The 22,522-nt window shown below is 44.2% G+C and overlaps 1 protein-coding gene across 1 annotated transcript in view; it reads left to right on the top strand.

Moving 5' to 3' along the window:
* Nucleotides 1–22,522, top strand: part of LOC138304018 (protein-glutamine gamma-glutamyltransferase E-like) — a 289,413-nt gene that overhangs the window by 194,236 nt on the left and 72,655 nt on the right. Inside the window, exon 9 of the mRNA XM_069243665.1 lies at nt 4,694–4,936. Coding sequence (XP_069099766.1) covers nt 4,694–4,936 — 243 coding nt within the window. The remainder of the gene's footprint in view (nt 1–4,693; nt 4,937–22,522) is intronic.

The following is a 22,522-nucleotide window of genomic DNA, read 5'->3' as shown; positions in this document are numbered from 1 at the left end:
GAGTCGTGTAGACCCCCAAATAAAGTACCTTTGGTGAAGAGCGAAAACAAGCCGATGCGGGAATTCGGGGATCGCAGCATCTGTGTGAAACTTTGAATCCACGCACTTCGAGCGGCGTCGGTCACGACGTGGTGCAGCGACTTCCACGGAGTTGCGGACTTCAGCGGGGCTGCAGCGGCGTCGGGCCTGCGAAGAGTGTTACGTTCCAGCGAAGGTCACGGTGTCGGGTGCAGGCGGCGTTACCGGATTCAGCAGCGGCGTCGGTCCGGAGTCGTCCGAAGTTGATTTCCTTGGATTTCCACCAGCTTTTCTTTCAAGGGCCCAGGGACTGGGTAGGGCACCACTTGTCAGAGAAGGAGTCTCTCCAGAGACTCCAGGTGCTGGCAGAGAGAAGTCTTTGCTGTCCCTGAGACTTCAAACAACAGGAGGCAAGCTCTAACTCAATCCCTTGGAGATTTCTTCACAAGATGGAAGGCACACAAAGTCCAGTCTTTGCCCTCTTACTCTGGCAGAAGCAGCACGGCAGGAAAGCTCCACAAAGCACAGTCACAGGCAGGGCAACACTTCTTCCTCAGCTATCAGCTCTTCTCCAGGCAGAGGTTCCTCTTAGTTCCAGAAGTGTTTCTAAAGTCTGTAGATTTGGGTGCCCTTCTCATACCCATTTTAGTCTTTGAAGTCACCTTTCTTCAAAGGGGACTCACACCTACTTGTGAATTCCTGCCTTGCCCAGGCAAGGCCTCAGACACACACCAGGGGGTTGGAGCTGGCATTGTCAGAGGCAGGCACAGTCCTTTCAGATGAGAGTGACCACTCCACCCCTCCCTCCTAGCAGAGATGGCTAATCAGGAAATGCAGGTTACACCCCAGCCCCCTTTGTGTCACTGTCTAGTGCGAGGTGAAAAACAACCCAAGTGTCAAACTGACCCAGACAGGGAATCCACAAACAAGGCAGAGTCACAGAATGGTTTAAGCAAGAAAATGCTCACTTTCTAAAAGTAGCATTTTCAAAAGCACAATCTTAAAATCAACTTTACTAAAAGATGAATTTTTAAATTGTGAGGTCAGGGACCCCAAACTCCACATGTCCATCTACTCTCTAGGGGAATCTACACTTTGATCATATTTAAAGGTAGCTCACATGTTATCCTATGAGAGAAGCAGGCCTTGCACAGGGAAAAACGAAGTTGGAAGTATTTCACTGTCAGGAAATATAAACCACATTACTATATGTCCTACCTTATCCATACACTGCACCCTGCCCTTGGGGCTACCTAGGGCCTACCTTAGGGGTGCCTTGCATGTAAGAAAAGGGAAGGTTTAGGTCTGGCAAGTGGGTACACTTGCCAAGTCGAATTTACAGTGTAAAAATACACACACAGACACTGCAGTGGCAGGTCTGAGACATGATTACAGGGTTACTTATGTGGGTGGCACAACCAGTGCTGCAGGCCCACTAGTAACATTTGATTTACAGGCCCTAGGCACCTCTTGTGCACTTTACTAGGGACTTAACAGTAAAACAAATATGCCAATCATCGATAAACCAATTACATACAATTTACACAGAGAGCATGTGCACTTTAGCACTGGTTAGCAGTGGTAAAGTGCTCAGAGTTCAAAAGCCAACAGCAACAGGTCAGAAAAAATAGGAGACAGGAGGCAAAAAGATTGAGGATGACCCTGCATAAGCAAAAAAATCCAACACTCTTTAACTGGATTTCTGAAAATTTCCCACAAATCATGTATAAGATTACAATCTATTCTTCTTCCTCTGAAAGTTATACCAATGCAATCTAAGAATACCTAAATTCCTCTAACTCATCTGTTAATCCCACCAACCATGTGCAGGGGCTCACACACCTCCAACTAACGATCGCAACCAACTCCTATTACTTTAATCTACCATAAAAATCTGGAATGATTGCATGAAATGGTTTGCTTGAGCACTCAAGATTAATCCCAATAACTAACATATAACCAATAACACTGGACTAACCACTAACCTTGGGTTAGGGAGCAGCATGCTGCCCAGTGCAAAGCCTGTAACACCTCATCAGGGGTAGTAAGCGTTATGTGAATGCAATTACAATATTTTTGTTTTTGATATTCATATATACAACCAGGTAAAGGATAGAAAGAAAGAAGGAGCACTATAGGAATAGATGCTCCCTACTTGCAAACCCACAGGTGCACCTGACTGAGTGTAAGGAATATAAACCGAATAAGACACAGTCCATTGAGGAACATGATACCCAGTGCTTAATTTGTGCCTGTGCTTTTCAGGCTCAGGAGCAGCAGGTATTTCTGAACCCTGGCAAGTGGGGACTTTACATAGAGCATATCATGTGACTTTGCAGATTTTCTATGTTTAGAAGAGTTGATGAATAGACAGTTCAACTATTTAATATACTTATAAAAATGTTGAAACATTCAATTTCGTGCCATCCTTATAGTTTGAGGTGTTGTAGAATAATCCACTTGTTTGTTTGTCATTGTTTTGTAATACTGCCACCTGCATTCAGCAGACGGGGCAGGCGCTGTGGGTGGTGACAGGTCCAGTGAACCTCTGTGAAATACATTGGGACCTGGTAATCATTGCTTTTACAAATTAAACACTGTGGATATCCTTGTAAGGAGAAATGTGATGGAACAGTGGTCATTAATGTTTCAGACATCAGACAGTCTAATGAGAAGAGAACAAGGTTTCACTACAAATATGCACTCACAAATATATGCACACAGATGCTCTCTCACACACAAGAAGATCCTGCATTCACAAAACCACAAATGCACTCATGCAATTTGTGATAGCCCCATATACACTCATGCCTATGCACACTCATATTCATGCATGTACACTCACATATGCAGAGTAGAATAGTCAGTGACTCTGCATTACAGACAGACATTTGTGCAGTTACGCACTCTGCATACACACACACACACACACACACACACACATACACAGATCTATGCACTGAAGCACCTCTATTAACATAAACACTACCCTATTCAATAACATACTCATCCTTGCGCACATACATTGGCATGCACACAGAGTGCCATACACATAGAGGCAGTTATGCTGGACCAGTAGGCATTTATTATTGGTAGCTGCCTCTGGACTTCTATTTGTGTGATAGATAAAAAAGAAGTACGATTGTACATCAAAGTAATTAGAAATTCAATGAAATGTAATGAAAAAATAGGCCAATGAGCTTCAGAAAGCAAAAGAGTGGTCCATCTAAGAACAAACTTGAACCAATAGATGGAAGATTATGAAGGAAGGAAAATGCAAACTACAAAGTGAGTCTTCCCAGTGAAAGTAAGGATCTGATTTAGAGATCAGTTACTCTGTGAGGGCAACAGATTTGTTTGCTTTGTCTACCTGATGGAGTAACAGCACTCCAAATTTAGAGGTGTCTGTGCCCCAGCGGACATTGACTACATTAGTAAGAGCTGCCATCATGGCAACATGACACAGCTGTATGGCACACTTTCAATTTATTTTTTCCGTTTTAAAAACAATCACAAATTGGGATAATATTTTCGAAAATAAAAAGAGCAATAGTCCCCTCTCCATGGCAGTCTTCTCCCATGGCATGAGGGTCATGGAAGTGTTTTGGCTTTCTCTTTCTGCCCCAATGTTTTGGATGAGGGCAAGCAAAAGAAAAAACGTGTTCCCCCACTTGAAATAGGGCGCATGGACAATCGGGACACACACATACAGTGACACTTCCAATAGTGCAAAAGGCCATTTATTTAGGACAGGATTTCAACATAAACAACATTGAACTTCAAATGTATACCCAAACATTAACTAAACCCCCAACTTCCAGTTTTTCCTTTGCTCATCTCTCTCTTCCAAACCTTTCTTCGCTTCTCCCCTCTACACTCCCCTATTCCTCCCATGCCCTACTTGCTTCGAGCATACCCCCTCACTCTGCTCCTTCACCTCATTGTAATTCCCCTTGGAAGGGTGGACAAGCCCACATCTGGCTCTCCACCCTTCCCCATCTTCTGCCATGCCTTCAAATATCACCTGCCATAACTGACTCTCCCTTCCCTATCCGTCGTCACCTTTTTATAATACACCCCTAAGCCTCCATACCCTTCTTATCTTCCTTGACTGCCGGGTGGGCGGGTGGTCAAATTCCGCTCCTTCCTATCAACGGTCGGCACGGAAAGAGGCTGACCTTCCCTCACATCCTCCTTTTAAGCCCTACACTAAAACCCACCACCACTTACCTGCCACCAATCCGACTCCTTCACGCCACTTCCTGTCCTCTCCCGAACGTGCCCGCGGAGAGACTAGAGCGAGTCTCCCTCTCCGTGGGCCCCTCCAATGGCAAAACCTCAGACGGCCTGGCGGAGTGTAAGTCAGCAGGAGAGGGGGAACTCCTCGGCCCTGACATACTGAAGAGCTGCCCATCTCTAAATGAGCAGGATGAACCTTCAGTATGGGGGTAAAAGGTACTCCATCACTGCTACCATGAAGTACTATTTCCGCCGCACTCCAAATGAAGCCCCATTTTACTATGTCTTGTAAATGTTTTGTGCCTCAATCAAATATTTAACGCTGATAAAATCTGATACCACAAGTGTTTTTTTATGTGCCATGATGTTACAATATAATGTGACCTATCAACGATTGTGGATTAGGGACACTTACTGTATTTCTTGTCTGCCACAGGTAAATATCAGTGCGGACCGGCCTCAGTGAAAGCCATTAAAGAAGGAGACATTGATCTTGGCTATGACACACCTTTTTTGTTTGCGGAAGTTAACGCAGACCACTGCACGTGGCTTACTTTCAAAGACGGAACAAAGAGGGTATTGAAAAATAACAGCAGCTCCATTGGAAAATACATCAGCACCAAGGCTGTAGGCAGTACCAGCCGCATGGATGTCACAAACAACTATAAATATCCGGAAGGTATGATAACCACCCCTCGTACCCAGTAACCTAAAAAAGATGTCGTAGTCCCAAATGCAATCAAAGAAAATGCCCTGACCTCTATTTGTAGAGCAAAATAGAGCACTAATCAGGGTAGAGTGAGCCTCCTCAGTTCACTGGTCCCCCGTGCCACTTCACCTGCCACATTATTCTTAGCTACGCCGCTGCTCATGTCCTTTAATAAACCTCTCAGCATATTGCGGTCCTTGTAGGCTTGAAGGATGAGTGTCATGTTTCTTCATTGGTGACTGCTTTGATACGTGGTCCACCTTGGTAGCTGTGAATCTAACAAGTGTTTATTAAGGGTCTTATACAATGTGAGATGAGCACATAATGAGGCGATTCTATGTTACATGAGGATTTTCTTATGTTACTTTACCTGCAGATGTTCTGTGCAAAGGGGAAGAGGGATGTTTATTTAGCCATACGCGTAATTGGTTAAACAAGCACAAACAGTATTTTGGCCCGTTTTAGTTTGAGCTTAGTAATAAGCACAAGTTGTTTGTTTACCAAGGACTTATTGGGGACTTACCAAGAACTTATAGCTGCTTATAGCTCTTCCATTGGCTGTCATTGATTGGCTTTATTATCTTTCTCGTTTCCTTGATTTCTATTCGATGGCTTTAACTTGCATTTCCCATGTTTTTGCATGAACTGTTGGCCCTGTTCTATGAGCCTTGTGATCAGAGTTTAGCTTTTTGATTCCTTATTAATCTTTACACCGGGAGGAGCGCACTATGGGGGTCATTCTGACCCTGGCGGTAATTACCGCCATGGCGGAGGTCGCGGTAGCACCGCCAACAGGCTGGCGGTGCACCGCTGGGCATTCTGACCGCGGCGGTTCAGCCGCGGCCAGAAACGGAAAGTCGGCGGTGTACCGCCGACTTTCCGCTGCCCTTGAGAATCCTCCATGGCGGCGGAGCCCGCTCCGCCGCCATGGGGATTCTGACACCCCCTACCGCCAGACCCGCCAGGAACAGGATGGCGGTAGGGGGTGCTGCGGGGCATGGGCACTGCAGGGGCCCCCGTAAGAGGGCCCCACAAAGTATTTCAGTGTCTGCTGTGCAGACACTGAAATACGCGACGGGTGCCACTGCACCCGTCGCACCTTCCCACTCCGCCGGCTCAATTCTGAGCCGGCGTCCTCGTGGGAAGGCTGTTTCCCACTGGGCTGGCGGGCGGCCTTTTGGCGGTCGCCCGCCAGCCCAGTGGGAAACCGAGAATGACCGCCGCGGTCTTTCGACCGCAGTACGGTCTTCTGGCGGTTCCCGCTTGGCGGGCGGCTCCCGCCGCCCGCCAATATCAGAATCACCCCCTATATTTCGTATTATGTTGGTTTAGTAAGGTCAAGACTAATGTATAATGGAATGGAAGTGCGAGGATGTTAAAGAGGTGCTGCTTGTGTGATCAGAATATTGACAATGCCCATGTGGGCTTAGCTACAGTGGTTATTTTTGGTTCTGTTGGACCATTTTGCTTCCTTTCATTTTTTCTCTTGTTCTTTTTTACTGGGGCCCTACCATAGTGCAGTCCCAGCGACCACCGCAGGTTGTGGCTTGTACCTTCATTAGTGCTCTTTAACCTGAATGGAGAGTAACGGCAGAACAAAGAAAAGACTCTGAAAACACCTGTAATGTCCATGAGCAGTGATATAAAGGGAAGAATGATGTACTCTTTCGTGTGTGAAATGAATTAAAATTAATAATAAAAAGCTTAACAGAAATTATTTAATGGCTTTTTTTGCTCCAGCTTGTCCATCTTGTGTTTGCCCCTGCCGTGGAGCATGGCCACTACAATCTCACCGATTGACTGGCATCTGTCCTTTGACTGCTCACCTTTGAAAAGCTATTTTTTTCCTTTTACTAAGTTGCTCCATGGGACTGCATGTATTTTCCAGCTCATTCCCTTGTGTGCTTCTCCCCTTACCAAACACCCCACTCCTAGGTCTCAGTTTTACTGTTTCCATCATTTTGCAAGCTCTATTGCTTGTGTTCCTCCAACATCAGACTCCCTGCCTCCCATGTTTTGCTTGTTGCTTACCTGCTCATGCACTTCAACCCCACGAACATGTTGCTTTCCATTGTATTGTTGCTTTTCCTATCCCCCACCCGATCTTCGATTGTAGAAGGACCAGAAAGGAAAGTGCGGCATCCTCACCCCCTTCAAAAGGCTGTTTCATGCTACTTCTTTTTCATTTTCTTTAATCTACACGTCAATCTCAGATCAGTGAAATTAAAAAATGGCACCTATGTAATTTTGTAGGCGCACATGCATAGTGATGCGTGCACATCCTCACGTCTTTGTGTATGTGCGCACCTACAAAATGAAGTAACTGCTACAGCGGTTCCATCACACCTTTTGTTTGCTTTTTTATTTTCACAGTGTGGCACAGTATCTTGCCAATGCTGTACTGCTTAGCCAAAAGGTCCCAAATGTGATACACGTTGATTTGACAATGTTTGCTAGAACTGATGTCCATTAAGAAATTATCATGCAGGCTAATGCTAAATTTGTAAAAATAAATTAAAAAAAGTAATATAAGTGCATAGATACAAAGTTCTGCTTAAGAGCTTGTCACTGGCAATGAAAAATGCTAGTGTGTGCAAATGACAAAACTGTCTAGTCTTGATTCTACTTCATACCTCTTTCTTCAAAAATCAGACCTTCCTCAGCAGGTGGAGGGGACTCCCAGCCTCAACCTCTTGGTAAGTAAGCGAGCCCAGATAGCCACGCTTCTGCCACAAATGGGGATATACAGCTCCTCTTCACTGAATTTTGCAAGGATCTTACCTTGCTCTGACAAGACTTCACCAGCGCCAAGTCCGAACTTGATCAGTCCTTGCGCCAAACAAATGCTCATCTAGTGACTGTGGAGACAACTGTGGCCAACCATGTCCTTGATAATGTTAACTGCACAATCTGCATTAAGAAACTAGAGCGAGGTCAGTTGGCATTTCAGCATAAGATCAACAACCTCGAGAATCATTTGAGACATAACAATATCCGCATTAGAGGCCCCCCATCCTCCATTCCACCAGTTTACCTCACTACCCACATCCAGGCTCTCTTTGCTCACCTTCTCCAGCTATATGACAACTCACTGGTCTTCCTGAATTGCACTCACAGAGTGCTCTCTTTCAACTGCAAAAGAACCTGGCTCTGGACGCTTTAACAAGAGTACACTACTTTCAACAGAAGGATCAGATCCTACATGCAAGACCATTTGTATTTCATGGAGACTCCATTTCTCTGAATCAGGTTATCTTTGGCCATACCCTAGCACATCGGAAAGAGTTTAAAGACATAACTCACCACCTTCAGCAAAACAAGATTCCATATCGATGGGACTTTCCGTTTTGCATCCAGTTCATGCAACAGGAAAACAGAATTTCAGCCCATTTGACTCAGGAGGCCCACAAAGCCCTTGGGCTGCTCTCCACCCTTCTGACCCGGACCTCCATCATGAATCCAGAGACCTTGTTTTGGTGGATGGAAGGGGCGGATTGCACTTTCAACCTTCTCATGAGTGAAGATGGATTCCTTGACAGTGGTCAGTTGCTGTCAGAGTCCAGGCTGATAGGTCATGCGGCATCATGGGCAGTGTGCTCATCCTGGTGCACACCCTTACCTGTCCCATTTGGTGACAATAAGACTTGGGCTCATCCTCCTCTGTTTACCCTTGCACTGACTTTTACATAATTTCAGTGCATTACAGATTGAGCCGCCACCTGCATTTTATTAATTGAGGAAGTCTCCTCGTCCATTGAATGCAAACTCAAGCGACCACACTGCCTGATTTGAACTCTCAGGGCAGGTTCCAAGCATCATACTGTGCATTTCTTGCACACAAGTGAGATACTGCCTGGGTGCTGGGAGGTGCATGCTTACTGTGCATCTTTTGATTAGGTCCCCATGCTTGGTGTATGGCGACCTCCCTCTCCATTCTTTCTTGTGCTCAATTAAACCAATCCATATCACACGCAACTATAATATTGAGTTGGGCATCGTCATCATTTCATCAGCAACTGCTATAATCAGTATGCTGCATCCATTTTGCTGTATTGTCCATAGCAACTGCACAGCGGTATCCAAGGCACATCTTTCTTCAATGCAATTACGAATTGTTTCATCGCAAAGGTACTTGTATTCTAGGATATTTACGCGGCCACACACCTGTGAAAAAAGTGCTGGGCCAGAAAAAAAATATTTAAAGGTACATTGTTGGATTGTGGCATTACTGACATTTGCAGAGATGTCTTTGTTTCTCCGCCTTTGTTTCACCCAACACATATTTTGGACAAGTCTATACTGTGGGCAGTCTGGGTTTGTGCCATGTGGCCACGAACATATCATTACGGCCACTCCTCACCAATCACACAACTGTCACCATTTCTAAGTCAGCATGGTAAGCCACCTGTAAAACGGATTCAATGACTCAGACTATTTGAGAGCCATTTAATTACAATAGATGTCAACGGGTGTAGATCTGCATGCAAGTCTGCCCTATCGTTCGGTATTTCGGGCCAGGCAGCCCAACACTTTTTTGACACTCTACCATGATGTACATGGACCACAAGGGCATTCTGGAGATAGCCAATTGATTGTTTATTTAGACGCTCTTGCAAGTCTACTCAAACAATTCTCTGATGAGCCTCGTATAATGCTTGAATGCCACAATTGTTACAAGTGCAAACAGCAGACAGAGAAAAACGTGGAAAAGCATGTTTCATCAACTTAGATGGTTGGCTGCGACTTGCAAATTTGGTCCTACCTTGATACATACATTTACAACTAGTTTGTGTCTAACTGTTTATCAAAAAGGCCTAGGAAAGTTGCAGAAATCCAACATTGGTAGAAGTTATTAGCCTGGCCAAGAGCATGGTGAGGTAATTATTTTCTTCTAAAATCCTCCATGCTGAATCTGCAGTCAATGAAGTGTTGTCGAAAAACACATGGAATTGTTGTGTACTGTCAACACTAAAGGAAAAACAATGAGAAACACTACCAAGAAAACATTTGATTAATGCCATAAATGTGGTTCCAAAGGTCACCTTAGCAATTTTGCTGGCTGTCCTGCAGTTGGAAAATGTTGTCTGTTGTGTAAAGAGTTGGGTCACTTCCAGTTTGTGTTCTAGTGTGTTAAAAGCACTGTGAAAGTTGGAAATGTGGATGTAGACGTAGTCTTGTGTGTTGATTCTTTAAACAATGCCATTCTTACACTATGTTGCACATCTCGAACGGCGTATGTCAAAGGACCAATGTACGAAGTTCTCATTGATAAGGTTTCACAAAAAGTTATGGTGGACTGTAGTGTGGTGTGGTTTGCCTATACCTATCCTGAGGTATCCCACCTTTCATTTCGACTGGGGCAATAATTTCACTCTGCCACCTATGGATGTCAATTCCAAAGCATTTGGGGAAAAGGACATTGAAATGCTGGGCTATTTCAATTCCAAAGTATCATGTCTCGGCGGAGAGACTTACACAAAATTTTCCGTAGCTATCGAAGGCAGAAACATTATAGAGTGACAAGAGCTGGCTAAAATGGTTTTATACTTAATCCCACGTTCAGAGAATCCTGTAATGGTTGGAGGTATTCCCGTATCATATGTTGGTGATGTTCAGGAGACAATTTAGAATATATCAGCTGATTTCAAACACTGTTTTGTGAGCAATTTGGAGGAGTGAAAGGATTCTAACATCAAATCAAGTTGGTATGAAAGGCACAGCTGATAGCTTACAACAGTTGACTAGGAACAATTAAGTGATTTTTCGCTTTACCAGTATATTAGGTCACAGACCCCTTGCACAGATGAAAACACTTTATAATTCCAAGTGTGCTGCAGCAGTCTTATACGGGGCAGGAGTTTGGGGCTACAATAAAATACCGTCGCTCCAAAGGGTCGAAAATAAATTCCTGGGTAGACTACTGACGGTTCCAAAATGTATAGCAAACATCATCAGCCATGAGGAAACTGGTCAACGCTTTTTGGAGGACAGGGTCTCTATTGCTCCTCTACTGCTCTGGATTAGATGCTGGCTGAATCCTGCGGCAAAACTTGTTCAAGATTGTATCTCTGATTGTTTACAATTAGACAATTCAAATAGGATTCCCTGGCTTGTGTTTCTGTGAAACTCCTTTGAGAAGCTAGGGCTTAGGTATATGTTCGAGGAACCCCATCTCTTAACCACAAACTCTAGGTCTGTCCTGCAGTCAATTTATTGCGAGCACATATCAGAGTTGAGATTTTTATAGCTCCCTGAATTTGAAATCTTTTGACTCATATACCCGGATTATAACTGTTCCAAGTCTTGAACCTTATTTGATCTGGTTTTCAAGTTCTAAAAAATCCTTTCTCCTAGCTTTTTTTAGATTTAATCTGATTCATTTTAACGTAGCCTTTCCCGAACCATGTATCTGGAAAAATGACCTACCACCCTGCCCCTGTGATTCTAAGTCAAAGCAGAGCACTTTACATTTTTTTCTCTTTTGCTCTTTATATGCTGCTCCTAGAAAGACTTTTATCTTACCCATTTTATGTCATCGTAGACCTATCCACTATAAGGAAGCTTTATTATATTTTCAGAGACTGTCAGATATTCAAACCTGTTCCCATGTATTACATTTTGTTACAGCTTCTTTAAGTATTAGGAAAAGGTCTATTTTATCTTAATTTTTATATGTTTGTGTGAGATTTCTATTTTGAGACAATATCTGTAAACTTTTGTTTTGCGATTTTTAATCATGTTTTAGTATATTTATTTGTTACATGCCAAGGGGATTTAGACTGGATGTTTATACGGTGCTCTTAGAATTTGTTTAACAGTTTTTATTTTGTTTTATAATATTTATAGATTCGTAATATGTGTCTTTTGTATGCACTTTTATGGCAATTGCCGAATAAAGTTCTCTGACTGACTGACTGATAGCTTACAAAGTCACCCAGGGCCTATGACTGTAAGGGACGAACTAAAGGAGACACTTGAGGAGTTGTCTTCTCAAGGTATTATCCAATCCACAGATTCTTCGCAATGGGTGGTACCCATTGTAGTGGCACACAAAAAAGTCTGGCAAAATCAGAATATGTGCCAATTTGCGTGCTCTCAATAAGAACATTGTAGGGATCGCCACCCACTGCCCAAGATCCATGATCTATTGGCCAGTCTGGGTGAGGCAAAGTGGTTTTCTATACTTGACCTAACGTCAGCTTACCACTAGGTTGCCTTGACTGCTGAGTCATAAGATTTAACGACCTTTGTGACACATGGTGCCTACAAATATCTTAGAGTGCCTTTTGGCCTGGCATCTGCCTCCAGTGTGTTTAAATACCGAATGGACAATTTATTTGGAGGCATTGTTGCCATGCAGGCATACCAAGATGACATTTTGGTTTATGCAAGAGATTTGAAAGAACATAACAAGATGTTTAGAAAGATATTGTTAGAAATGGGGTTTCTGGTTGGCTAGGGTATACACCTAAGCCAGGCAGAACCCACCCACTATAGTCAGAGCAAGGGGGTCACACACCCAGGATAACCCCTGCTCACCACCTTGGTAGATTGGCATGAGCAGTCAGGCCTAACCCGGAGGCAATGTGTAAAGCTTTTGCACACCACACACAACACACGTGACGCACTATCCCCACCACAAAGAAAACACAACACCAAGTTATATAAAAATAAACTATTTTGCATGAAACTTCTTTAGACCAAACATAACAAGTATCAGTGATACCCTACTACCCAGGTAGTTCTCAGAACATTACGCAAGTTACTAGTACTCCACAGAAGTAAGCAGTAGCCATAATAAAACACATATGTCAGATAGACATATATGTTACTTGTTGTCCTGCAAAACAAGAAGTAGGCAGGTTGTCATTGTCATAAACAAAAATGCCCATATTAGGGCAGACCTTCTATGGCATGAAAACCCATCACCAAAGGAAAAAGCAATACATGTGTCAGTATAATCATACTGGGACATAAGCACCTTTCATGGCATGAAAAAATGTTCCTTCTGGGGGAGTTACGGTGCGTCTGCACATATATGGGTTATACAGCAAGGGAACAAAGGCAACACCCCCAGCACAGGAGCTCTGGTGCTCCTGTCACTGTGGATATGGCTATGGTGGAGACTATAGTGGCGATGTCTGACTCGGGCTGACAAGCTCGGGCTTACGATGAGGATTCCTCCCATCCTGTTATCCGGTCTTTAGCCAGAGTCCCTCCTCCACAAAAACCATTGGGAGACCTCACGGGGCCTCAATGCAGAAGGTGGGGGGCAATTCCCGGAGTGGCTGCATGCGTCCTCACTGCATCGCTCTGAATTGGTGGTGCTCATCTCCAAGCACGCTACAGCAGATCCAGGGTCGGGGCCCAGCCACGCTGAGCAACAGCTCCTCTCCTGGAGGGGCAGTCACACTCAGGCCCATGGGAGAGAAGGGAGAGTTGTCTACTTGTGGTAAACTCCCCAGCTCATCACACCTGAGAAGGTGCCCGAGTGGTACGGAGTCCCAGGCCGCTGAGGTGATGGTCTCAAGAAGAAGTTCCTGTGGCTGCCCCGGGGGCACTACTGTAAATGTTCTGTTGTCCCGGGGGTGCCTTGGCAAGCACACCTCGGTCCGTGCTTATTGTCCATCGACCAGCAGGTCAAGGATTTTTGAGTGCCCAGGTCACTACGGTGATCTTCCAGACAATAAAGTCGCGGAGCGCCTCCAGACATGCTCCGTGGCAGGTAAATAAAGCACCCAGGTTGTGCTTCTCACAGGGAATAAAGCGTTCACCAGGCTCTGGTTCTAGGGACTCCCCAGGAGCAGGAAAGCAGCACCCTTCACATTCTGGACTCCCAGAGGACACTTGGGGGTGCCACAAGGATAGGCAGCCGTAAACAGGGAGACCACCACCCCACAGGAAGGCAGGGGAGATCTATTCAGTCAGTCCGGCAGTGCCAGTCCAGCCCAAGCCTAGGGGGACAGCTGGTCAGCAGGGCAACAAGCAGTAAAGTGATCCTGATAAGTCCTTTGTGCAGCCCAGTAGCCTCTCTGGCAGAGGTTTGGTCTCAGGTCCAAAAGAGCTCTAAAATTGTGAGGGAAAGCCACTGCAAAGTCATTTCAATGAGGGGGAGAAGAGGTTTCAACCAGTTCCAACCAGTTCTTCGAGTGTCCCCTCTTTCCTCCAGCACAGGCTGCTGACATCAGTTTGGGGTAAACAAGTCCCTTTGTGTGAGGCCAGGGCACAGCTTTTACAAATGCAGGTGTGCCCTACCTCCCCTCCTCTCAGCCCAGGAAGTCCATTCATTGTGCTGATGCACCTCTGTGATACCTCCAACCTCCCTGAGTACAGGCTGTCTGAAAGGTATGCACAAAGCCCATCTGTCACTCTGCCCAAATATTGATTGGCGTCAAGCTGCAAAACACCAGAGGCATAAGCACATAGAAATGCTCACTTTCTAGAAGATGCATTTCTATAATGGTAGTAAAAAATACACCTACACCAGTAAGCAGCATTTCTCACTACCATTACAACCATACAAAACATGCCTACGCTACTCTTCATAAATCAGACAATACCTCCTAGATATAAGGCAGGGCATTTTCAATGCAATCCTATGAGTAGGGACCACTCACAGCAGTGAGAAACCTAATAGGCTGTTTGTCACTATCAGGACAGGCCACATAACCAGGCACATGTCCTGCCTTCTACATCCATAGCACCCTGCCCATAGGGCTAGCTCTGGCCTACCTTAGGGGTGACTTGCCTTGCCTTGTCCTGCCTTCTACATCCATAGCACCCTGCCCATAGGGCTAGCTCTGGCCTACCTTACTTTCATGTAGTAAAAGGGGAGTGTCAGGCCTGGCAAGTGAATTTAGATGCCAGGTCCATGTGGCAGTAAAACTGTGCATGCAGCCTTGAGCAAGCAGGCCTGACACAGGTTTGAAAGGCTACTTCTGTGGGAGCGCAAGCAGCGCTGCACTCCCACTATTAGTATTTAATTTACAGGCCATGGGTATAGGGATACCACTGTACAAGGGACGTACATGTAAAAATACATTTGCCAATCAAGTATCAGCCCATCATACCAAGTTTAGAAACACATGCACTTTAGCACTGATCAGCAGTGATAAAGTGACCAGAGTCATAACGTCAGCAAAAAGGGTCAGAAAAATGAGGAGAAGGCAAAAAGTTTAGGGAATGACCCTATAAAAAGGGCCAGGTCCAACAGATATTATCTATCTTGTTACAAAGAGGGATGATGATCTGACTTGAGAAGTTCAATTTACCACCAATGGATTGGACTATTTAGGACATACTCTGTTGTGCAATGGTGTAAAACCCAAACTGTCCCCAAAAGGCGATTAAAAATGCAAAGACACCTATAGATAAGGTGTTTTGTGTTCATTTCTGGAGCGAGCTGAATACTATGCACGTTTCGCGCCGGTTATGCCCAGGCTGTTGAACCCCTGAGGATACCACTCAGAAATGAACAAACATTTGTGTGGTCAGATGAGGTAGAAAAGGCTTTTGAGAATGTCAAACATTTAAATGTTACAGCGCCGGCCTTAAGTGCTTTTAGTGAAAGTCATTCACCTGTCATCAAAGAGAATCAGAGAGCATCTGCGGTTTAGGGGCTGTTTGGTCAAAAAGTAGCAGGTAGTGAAAGAAGAGATTCCTTTACATCCAGGACCCTAAGGCCATACAAATTCCAATACGGTACGATTGATCGCGAGGCTCTAGCATGCGTGGGGGCCATACAGAAATTCAAGACATATATCTGGGGTATCACGTTTGAGCTAAACACCAACAATGAACCTTTAGTTCACATCTTCACAAACTGTATTCACAGAAATATGTTTGCCAGACACACCAGACTAGTCTCCAAATTGCAGGAATACAACTTTGTCATCAGACATACTCCAGGTGAAAGGAACTTCTGCGTGGATTATTTATCCAGACGTTCTCATAACAGATGATGTAGAGTGTGTGGCACTGGTGGATGCCATGTGTGACCATGGGGACGGGGAAGAAGTGGCGGTAATACCACCAACAGGCCAGCGGAAAAAAAATGGAATTATGACCATGGCGGTTACTGCCACTTCTCCACTCCGACCGCCAGGGCGGTGAGGACCGCTGGGATGGAGACTTCGGTCTCCAGCCCGGTGGCCATCACCAGAACGCCGGCGGTATCAGGACCCTGAATACCGCCATGGATTTCATGTGGTTTGGAACCGCCACAAAATCCATGGCGGTATGCACTATCAGTGCCAGGGAATTCCTTCTATGGCACTGATAGGGGTCTCCCCCTACTCCTCCCCAAAGTCCTCTCCCCACACACCTGACGCTCCCCTACCGCCCCCTAAAGGTGGTAGTACAACACTCCCCACATCCCCCCCACATTGACACACACCCCCCTTCATGCACACAGACACCACCACCACACATACCCGCACACATACTAACAAACATTCCAGCAGACACACAGTCATACACGCACACATACATACAGACATTCACGCACACATACTCACAGTCAAACATACAGACACACCCCCTCTACACACTCACACCCCCATGCACGCACACACCACACAACACCCCCCACCCCACTCACCTAATGGACGATCAACTTACCTTGTCCGTTGATCCTCCGGGAGGGGACGGGATCCATGGAGGCTGCTCCGCCGCCAGCACCCCGTCACCAGAATTCCGCCACACCGAATCATGGGACGTGATTCTGTGGGCAGTGTTCTGATGACGGGGCGGTGGAGGTGGAGCAGCCTCCGACCGCCAGTATGGCTGCTGGCGGCTCTCTGTCCAAATAAGGATGGAGGGCTGCCAGCAGTCATAATACGCTGAGCGGAAAACCGCCTGCACTGGCAGTCTTCAGCGCGGCGGTACGTCAGTGGTCTTTCCAAAAGACCGCCGAGGTCGAAATGAGGGCCTATGTCTTACTCATGAGTGAACAAGATTGGAGAGATGCTTATGCAGAGGGCCACACATTGGGGAACTTTATTGAGTACATTGTGCATGGTTGGTCAGAAGGTAGGTGATTGGATTTATGATTTGATTCTTGCAGGTTGCTGAAGATTTGTCTGTGGTCAATGGGCTCATACTTGGAGGTGATCATTTTGCTCCGCCTACAAAACTACACAGTGTCCTAATATTAAAGGTACATCTGGCAGATTTGGGGACCACCAAGATGAGCAAAACTGGTAGCCTGCTTTGGAGAGTCAGGTAAAGATTAGAATTGACAGGTGCCTAGAATATTTGTTGTCAGAAAAAGCACTGGAAAAGTATGCAGACACCGTTATACCCTATGCCATTTCCAGAGAATGCATGGGACAAAGTAGTGTTAGAAATTTTAGGTCCCTATTCCACACTACCAGGGAATATGAGATATTCAGTGCTTTTTGATTAATTACTTTTTGAAGTAGATGCACCATTCATTTGTAAAATTACTGGAGACTGAGGCAATCATCAAGTTCTTAGAACATTTTTTGTTTTAGAGGGTGCTCCAAAAGTTGTGATTATGAAAAATAGTACACACTTTGTGTCTGACCGTATGAGGACATTTTTGTCCCGTATGGACATTAAAAAATTGTTAGTAGCTCTGTATTCACCCACTTCTAATGGTTTAGTTGAGCTTGGTTCAAGATCATTAAGGAAGGGGTGCAGATTTCTCAAGCCTCAGAATTAGATTTGGACACATTTGTTAAACAGAAAGTTTGGAGTTACAATATGTCCTGCATTGCATCACAGGTGTGACTCATTTTTCATTACTAAGGGGTAGAGAGTTGCACACGTTGTTATTTCTGTTGTGCCTTGAAGAAAAGTAGCACACAAGAGCAGGAGTGTTGGGCAATCTAGAGATGTTATTGCCTCAAAAGTGTTGGTGCAGCAAACTTACATGAAACATAATTTTGATAAAAACAGTCAAGTGAAAGTAGATATAGAAGTAGGTGATTGGGTTATGATTAAGAACCCCATTAGGGCTAAGAAAAGGGAGACTACATTTTAGGGCATGCTGTTCTGGTAAATTACCATTTAAAGATGTGTACAATAAAACATATTAGAACCTTTCTTTACATTCTGGTAGTATAAGTGGAAGCCACAAATCTTTTGGTGAAGGGTACCCAAATAATTCATGTACTCCACACTTTCATCAGGTAAGGGTGGTGTGCAAATGGTGCAGGCAGGAGACAGACTGCTCAGAAAACATGTGTTGACCTTGTGTAATATAATGAGTGGAGAAATTCCTTTTGGTTGCATGAGCAAAATAGAGGTTGGAGTAAAATTAGTTCTACCATGGTTTTTCGGTGTCATCCACAATATGGCAAAAGGAGCAGCTGGAAGGGAAGGTCTGGTCAGAACAGGAAGTGGTGGTGGGACCAACAAAGAAAATGATCAGGAAAGGAAGTATGGCTGGGTGAACATAGCTTCAGAAGAGGGTGCAATGGTATTTCAAACTTTCCGAACCACACAAATTGTGTGTGGTCAGGAATAATTTTGTAACTGGGTTATTGCCAAGGATCAAATTTGAGATGTTTGAGAAGGCAAGGAGTTCACTTGTAGAAGATTGTGTAATGTATGGGGTTAGGAACTAAGATTATGGGTTTTTGGCACCATATATAGTGCTACTGTTGTTTCCCCTTCTATCCTTCAATGCTTTCCCACCAACTTCTCCACTATCCAAACATATCTGGTTGTTAAAGCACTGATGTCCAATGCAGTATACCATTACTACATACCTTCACTTCTGCTTGCTTTGATGTACACTGTACACTACTGTGTGGTAGCCACACTTTGCAATATCCTTCCCATAATTCTGGCCACTTTTTTGTCATGATGCTGTTCATACTCTACCAGTGACAATGGGATCAACCAGAATGACATTATATCCCTGGGAACCTCTTTGGCCAACTGAAACTTCTCAATGGTTGTTGTGTCATAATCATAATTTGCAGTTTTCTGCCTCTTTGAAAGCACAGCTTAACAGGCTGTCCAAGCATTGAAGAAAATACACATTTGTATCAAGAGCTGTCTTAATATTATTATTTTTCGTGGCATATCACAAGGTCTTTGGAGTAAAAATAGGATGTTGGGATGCCTAATGGTCCACTCCTTTGATAAATTCACAAATACAATAAATTCACAGTCAGTGGTGGCTCCTCCGCTATGGTGGAGGAGCGTCACCCCCCCCACCCCTGCCAGCAGCCACCGCAGCAAATTCTTTAAGAACAAAAGCATAATAAACTTAGTTTATTATCCTTTCATTGTTAAAGGATCAGGGGCACTGGGTATGACGAGCACTGAGGGGCGTGTACTGTGCACTCCTCTCAGTGCGCATGTGTGTTTGGTGCCGGCCAAACACACATGCGCACTGTACTCTCTCCATCCCGGCACTGTGTTGCCTACCTGGAGAGAGCAGGCACAGGCTCCCAGTCTGCCTGGGAGCGCGCTAGCTGGGTGCTCCCCACCAGTCCTACTGCTGCTGCTGATCTAAGCAGCATCACGATTGGCCGCAGGGTATGCTTGGAGTCTGTGCCTGCCTGCTACTGAGGAGATGGAGGAGCGGCCCGCAGGTAAGTATTTTAAATGTATATTCCCCACCTCACATTCACATGTGGCACCCCACCCCCTGTAATCCCTGCGAGCTGCAACTGTTCACGGTCGCTACTGCCATTATCTGGAATGGCTCTCCCTTGAAGCTATCAAAATAGCAACTGGTGTGCTCAAACCGGAGAAAGATTCTGCACCGTAACTACCACTAGACCTGTGTTTTAAAACATTACTTGGCTGGTCAATGGTTGGTCAATGCCAATCCTAAAGCAAGTGTTTACTTTCCCTGTAACATTTTTTTCTGTCTTCACAAAAAAAGTTGTCTTATATTACCCATGTGCAAAACAAGTAAGCCTATGATACAGAGTGATAATGCCCTCCAGAAACAGATTCTTAAATCAAAATATTTGCTAACAATATGAATGATTGGCTCAAAGAACAACAGGTATTGTCCCTTTATCATGGGAGGTTTAAAAATGGACCTTCCACCTTTGATCTGGCCTTTTAGAACGTATTTCTGAGATTTCAAATTTCTCCTTTCCGAAAAAACGATTGATGTAGGCAGCGTAATGGAGTATTTGTAAGTCTTGACCAATGACAGCATGCGAAGCACAAGCATAATAGGTCAAACATAACAAAAGACTGCATTTCCCGAGTCTGATGACAGATCTCCATACTGGTACCACACTCCAAGGATGGTATATTGCCGGTGGGAAGCAGACACAGAAAAGTTGTGTTGTTCTTTATGAAGGTGATGCTGTGATATGACCAAGAATACTGACACAGCTGCTATTAAAATGACAACATATCCTCTGGGATACCACTGAATGATTCTTATGCCGATTTAATGGCGTGGAGTGTTCGAAAGAACAGCAAATTTAAAAGCTGATTCCATCTTGATGGAGACAGAATTAAAAAAATTAACAGTTTCAAACGTCAGTCTGACTTTCTTGGCCTCAGCAAAGTGTTCATGTCACATTATACCAAATATTGCAAATTTAATATAGTCCTGCAAAAATATTGTAGTCAGAATAGTGTATACCAAAACACCATCAAAGTAATTATTATAGCTACATTTAAGTTTATTATGCTTAATTCCATATTTTTGTGCCTTACTTTATATATATTTATATCTATATATGTATATGTATGGTATGTAGATGTGGAGAGATGTGGATTTGAGAATAGCAAATGTATTTACCTATAAATGCATGTCTTGACGATATTTTAGTAGATAATATTTTGCCTATGACATTCTTGTTCAGTGACATTAACATCTATGGTATTCTGACATGAAATCACATTGGAGCTTCAACCTAAAAGACATTGTAAGATTCTATAAGAAACATAATGCAAATATAGCACAATACATTTTTAACGATTGTAAAGGCAATGATGTTTGGAGCATTGCTTTATGGAGTAGAGCCGTGTGGCTTTCAGGGTGGATTTAGTGAACTGGTAGCCCAGCAAAGGAAACTCTGGAGAAAATTATTACTAACTTTCGCACTCATGACCAAGTACTCTTTTTGAAACCAATCAAAATCTTTCCTGACAAACTTGAAGGAAGAGTAAATAAGATAACAAGGTGGCAGAAAGGAGTGAATATGTGAGATGTAGCCTGATACTGTAATGAAATTTACAGGAACGAGATACCGTATGTACACAAAGCTAAAGGGTCTGATCTTACATATACCTTTATTTTACCTATTAATTTCACCATGAAGGTGATATGCAGCAAAAATAATTCGAGGCAGGATATCATAAAATCTTAAGAACAGAATGTGTAAACAAATAAAAGAAAATTAAACACATTTCCTCGAAAGGCAACTGTGGATTTATCCAACCTATCATAACAACCCAGAAGAAAAATATATTTTCACCACCACTTTTGAAATATGCTCCATAGACCCAAGTTATTCTTAAAGAATCCAAAGACAAATATATCAAATACTTCTCTCTAGAGCGTAGTGTGGCTCTGATTGGTGCAGGCATCTGAAACTAGTGCAACACATCTGCATTGCCATAAAGACGTTAAAGGTGTCATTGTCCTGAGTTCACAGGCGTGTGATTTGAAAGTGATAATTCTCAGGTGTAAACTTTTCTAAAAATATATTCTAGAAACGGGCAAACATTGATAACATCAAAACTGTTTAATCTTCAAGAGTCATGCTCAATATGTGACATTTGCTGTTTAGGGGATCTGGTGGTAAACATATTCGCTGTTGCAATGGAGCAGCAGGTCCTCAGTAGAGACACAAGAGTCAGACAACAGGAGGCAAAGAGAGCTCATGTTCCAGAATCTGGGGCAGAAGCTTTCTATTGGGTTTGCTTCACTTTCGTAATACAAATCCGATGTAAAGACATCGAGTGGAGTTCACTATCCAACATAAATCAGGTTTTGCGTTAGGTAGTAACACAAAGTTCCACAGTGCGCTGCCTTGTGTTACTTTGTGTCAAGGGGAAGTGCATGGGTGGTGAATGGGTGCTCCCAGGCAAACACCTATGGGTTTTGACTCAAATAACTATTGACAAACAACTGTAGACAGGGATTTGCATCACAGTCCTATGCCTCCTTGAGGCAGATGCAACAAGGAGAAAGGTTTAATTTTCATCTCGGTTTTCCCATTTGGCATAAGTGCTACACTGTACAGCACACATACACAGTGGCGCGTTGCCTTAAAGCATAGGCTTTGCACAGGAAGGCACCTGTAGCAGTACAAAAGGGCTCTATAAAGTTAAGACACCCTTGCACAATGGAACAATAGTGTCTGGATTAGCGCATAGGTACCTAAAGTGCACCAGCAAGGGAGAGAGGAGAAAAGCACATCTTAGTAGTACCCTTGCAGTAGTTTGGCACTCTCCTATTCTCTCCCTTTTATGCAAAGCAGCGCAGCAATATCAGTTGCTGCACTGTGTTGCATCAATTGTATGTAGATCTGGACCTGAAATAGATAAGCAGTGTGGTACCAGGATAACTGGAAGAGGGTAGAGAACCATGCTAGCATTCCA

Source organism: Pleurodeles waltl, chromosome 7 (assembly GCF_031143425.1).
Source record: "Pleurodeles waltl isolate 20211129_DDA chromosome 7, aPleWal1.hap1.20221129, whole genome shotgun sequence".
In the NCBI taxonomy this organism is placed as follows: domain Eukaryota; kingdom Metazoa; phylum Chordata; class Amphibia; order Caudata; family Salamandridae; genus Pleurodeles; species Pleurodeles waltl.
This window is presented reverse-complemented; position numbering and strand designations above follow the sequence as displayed.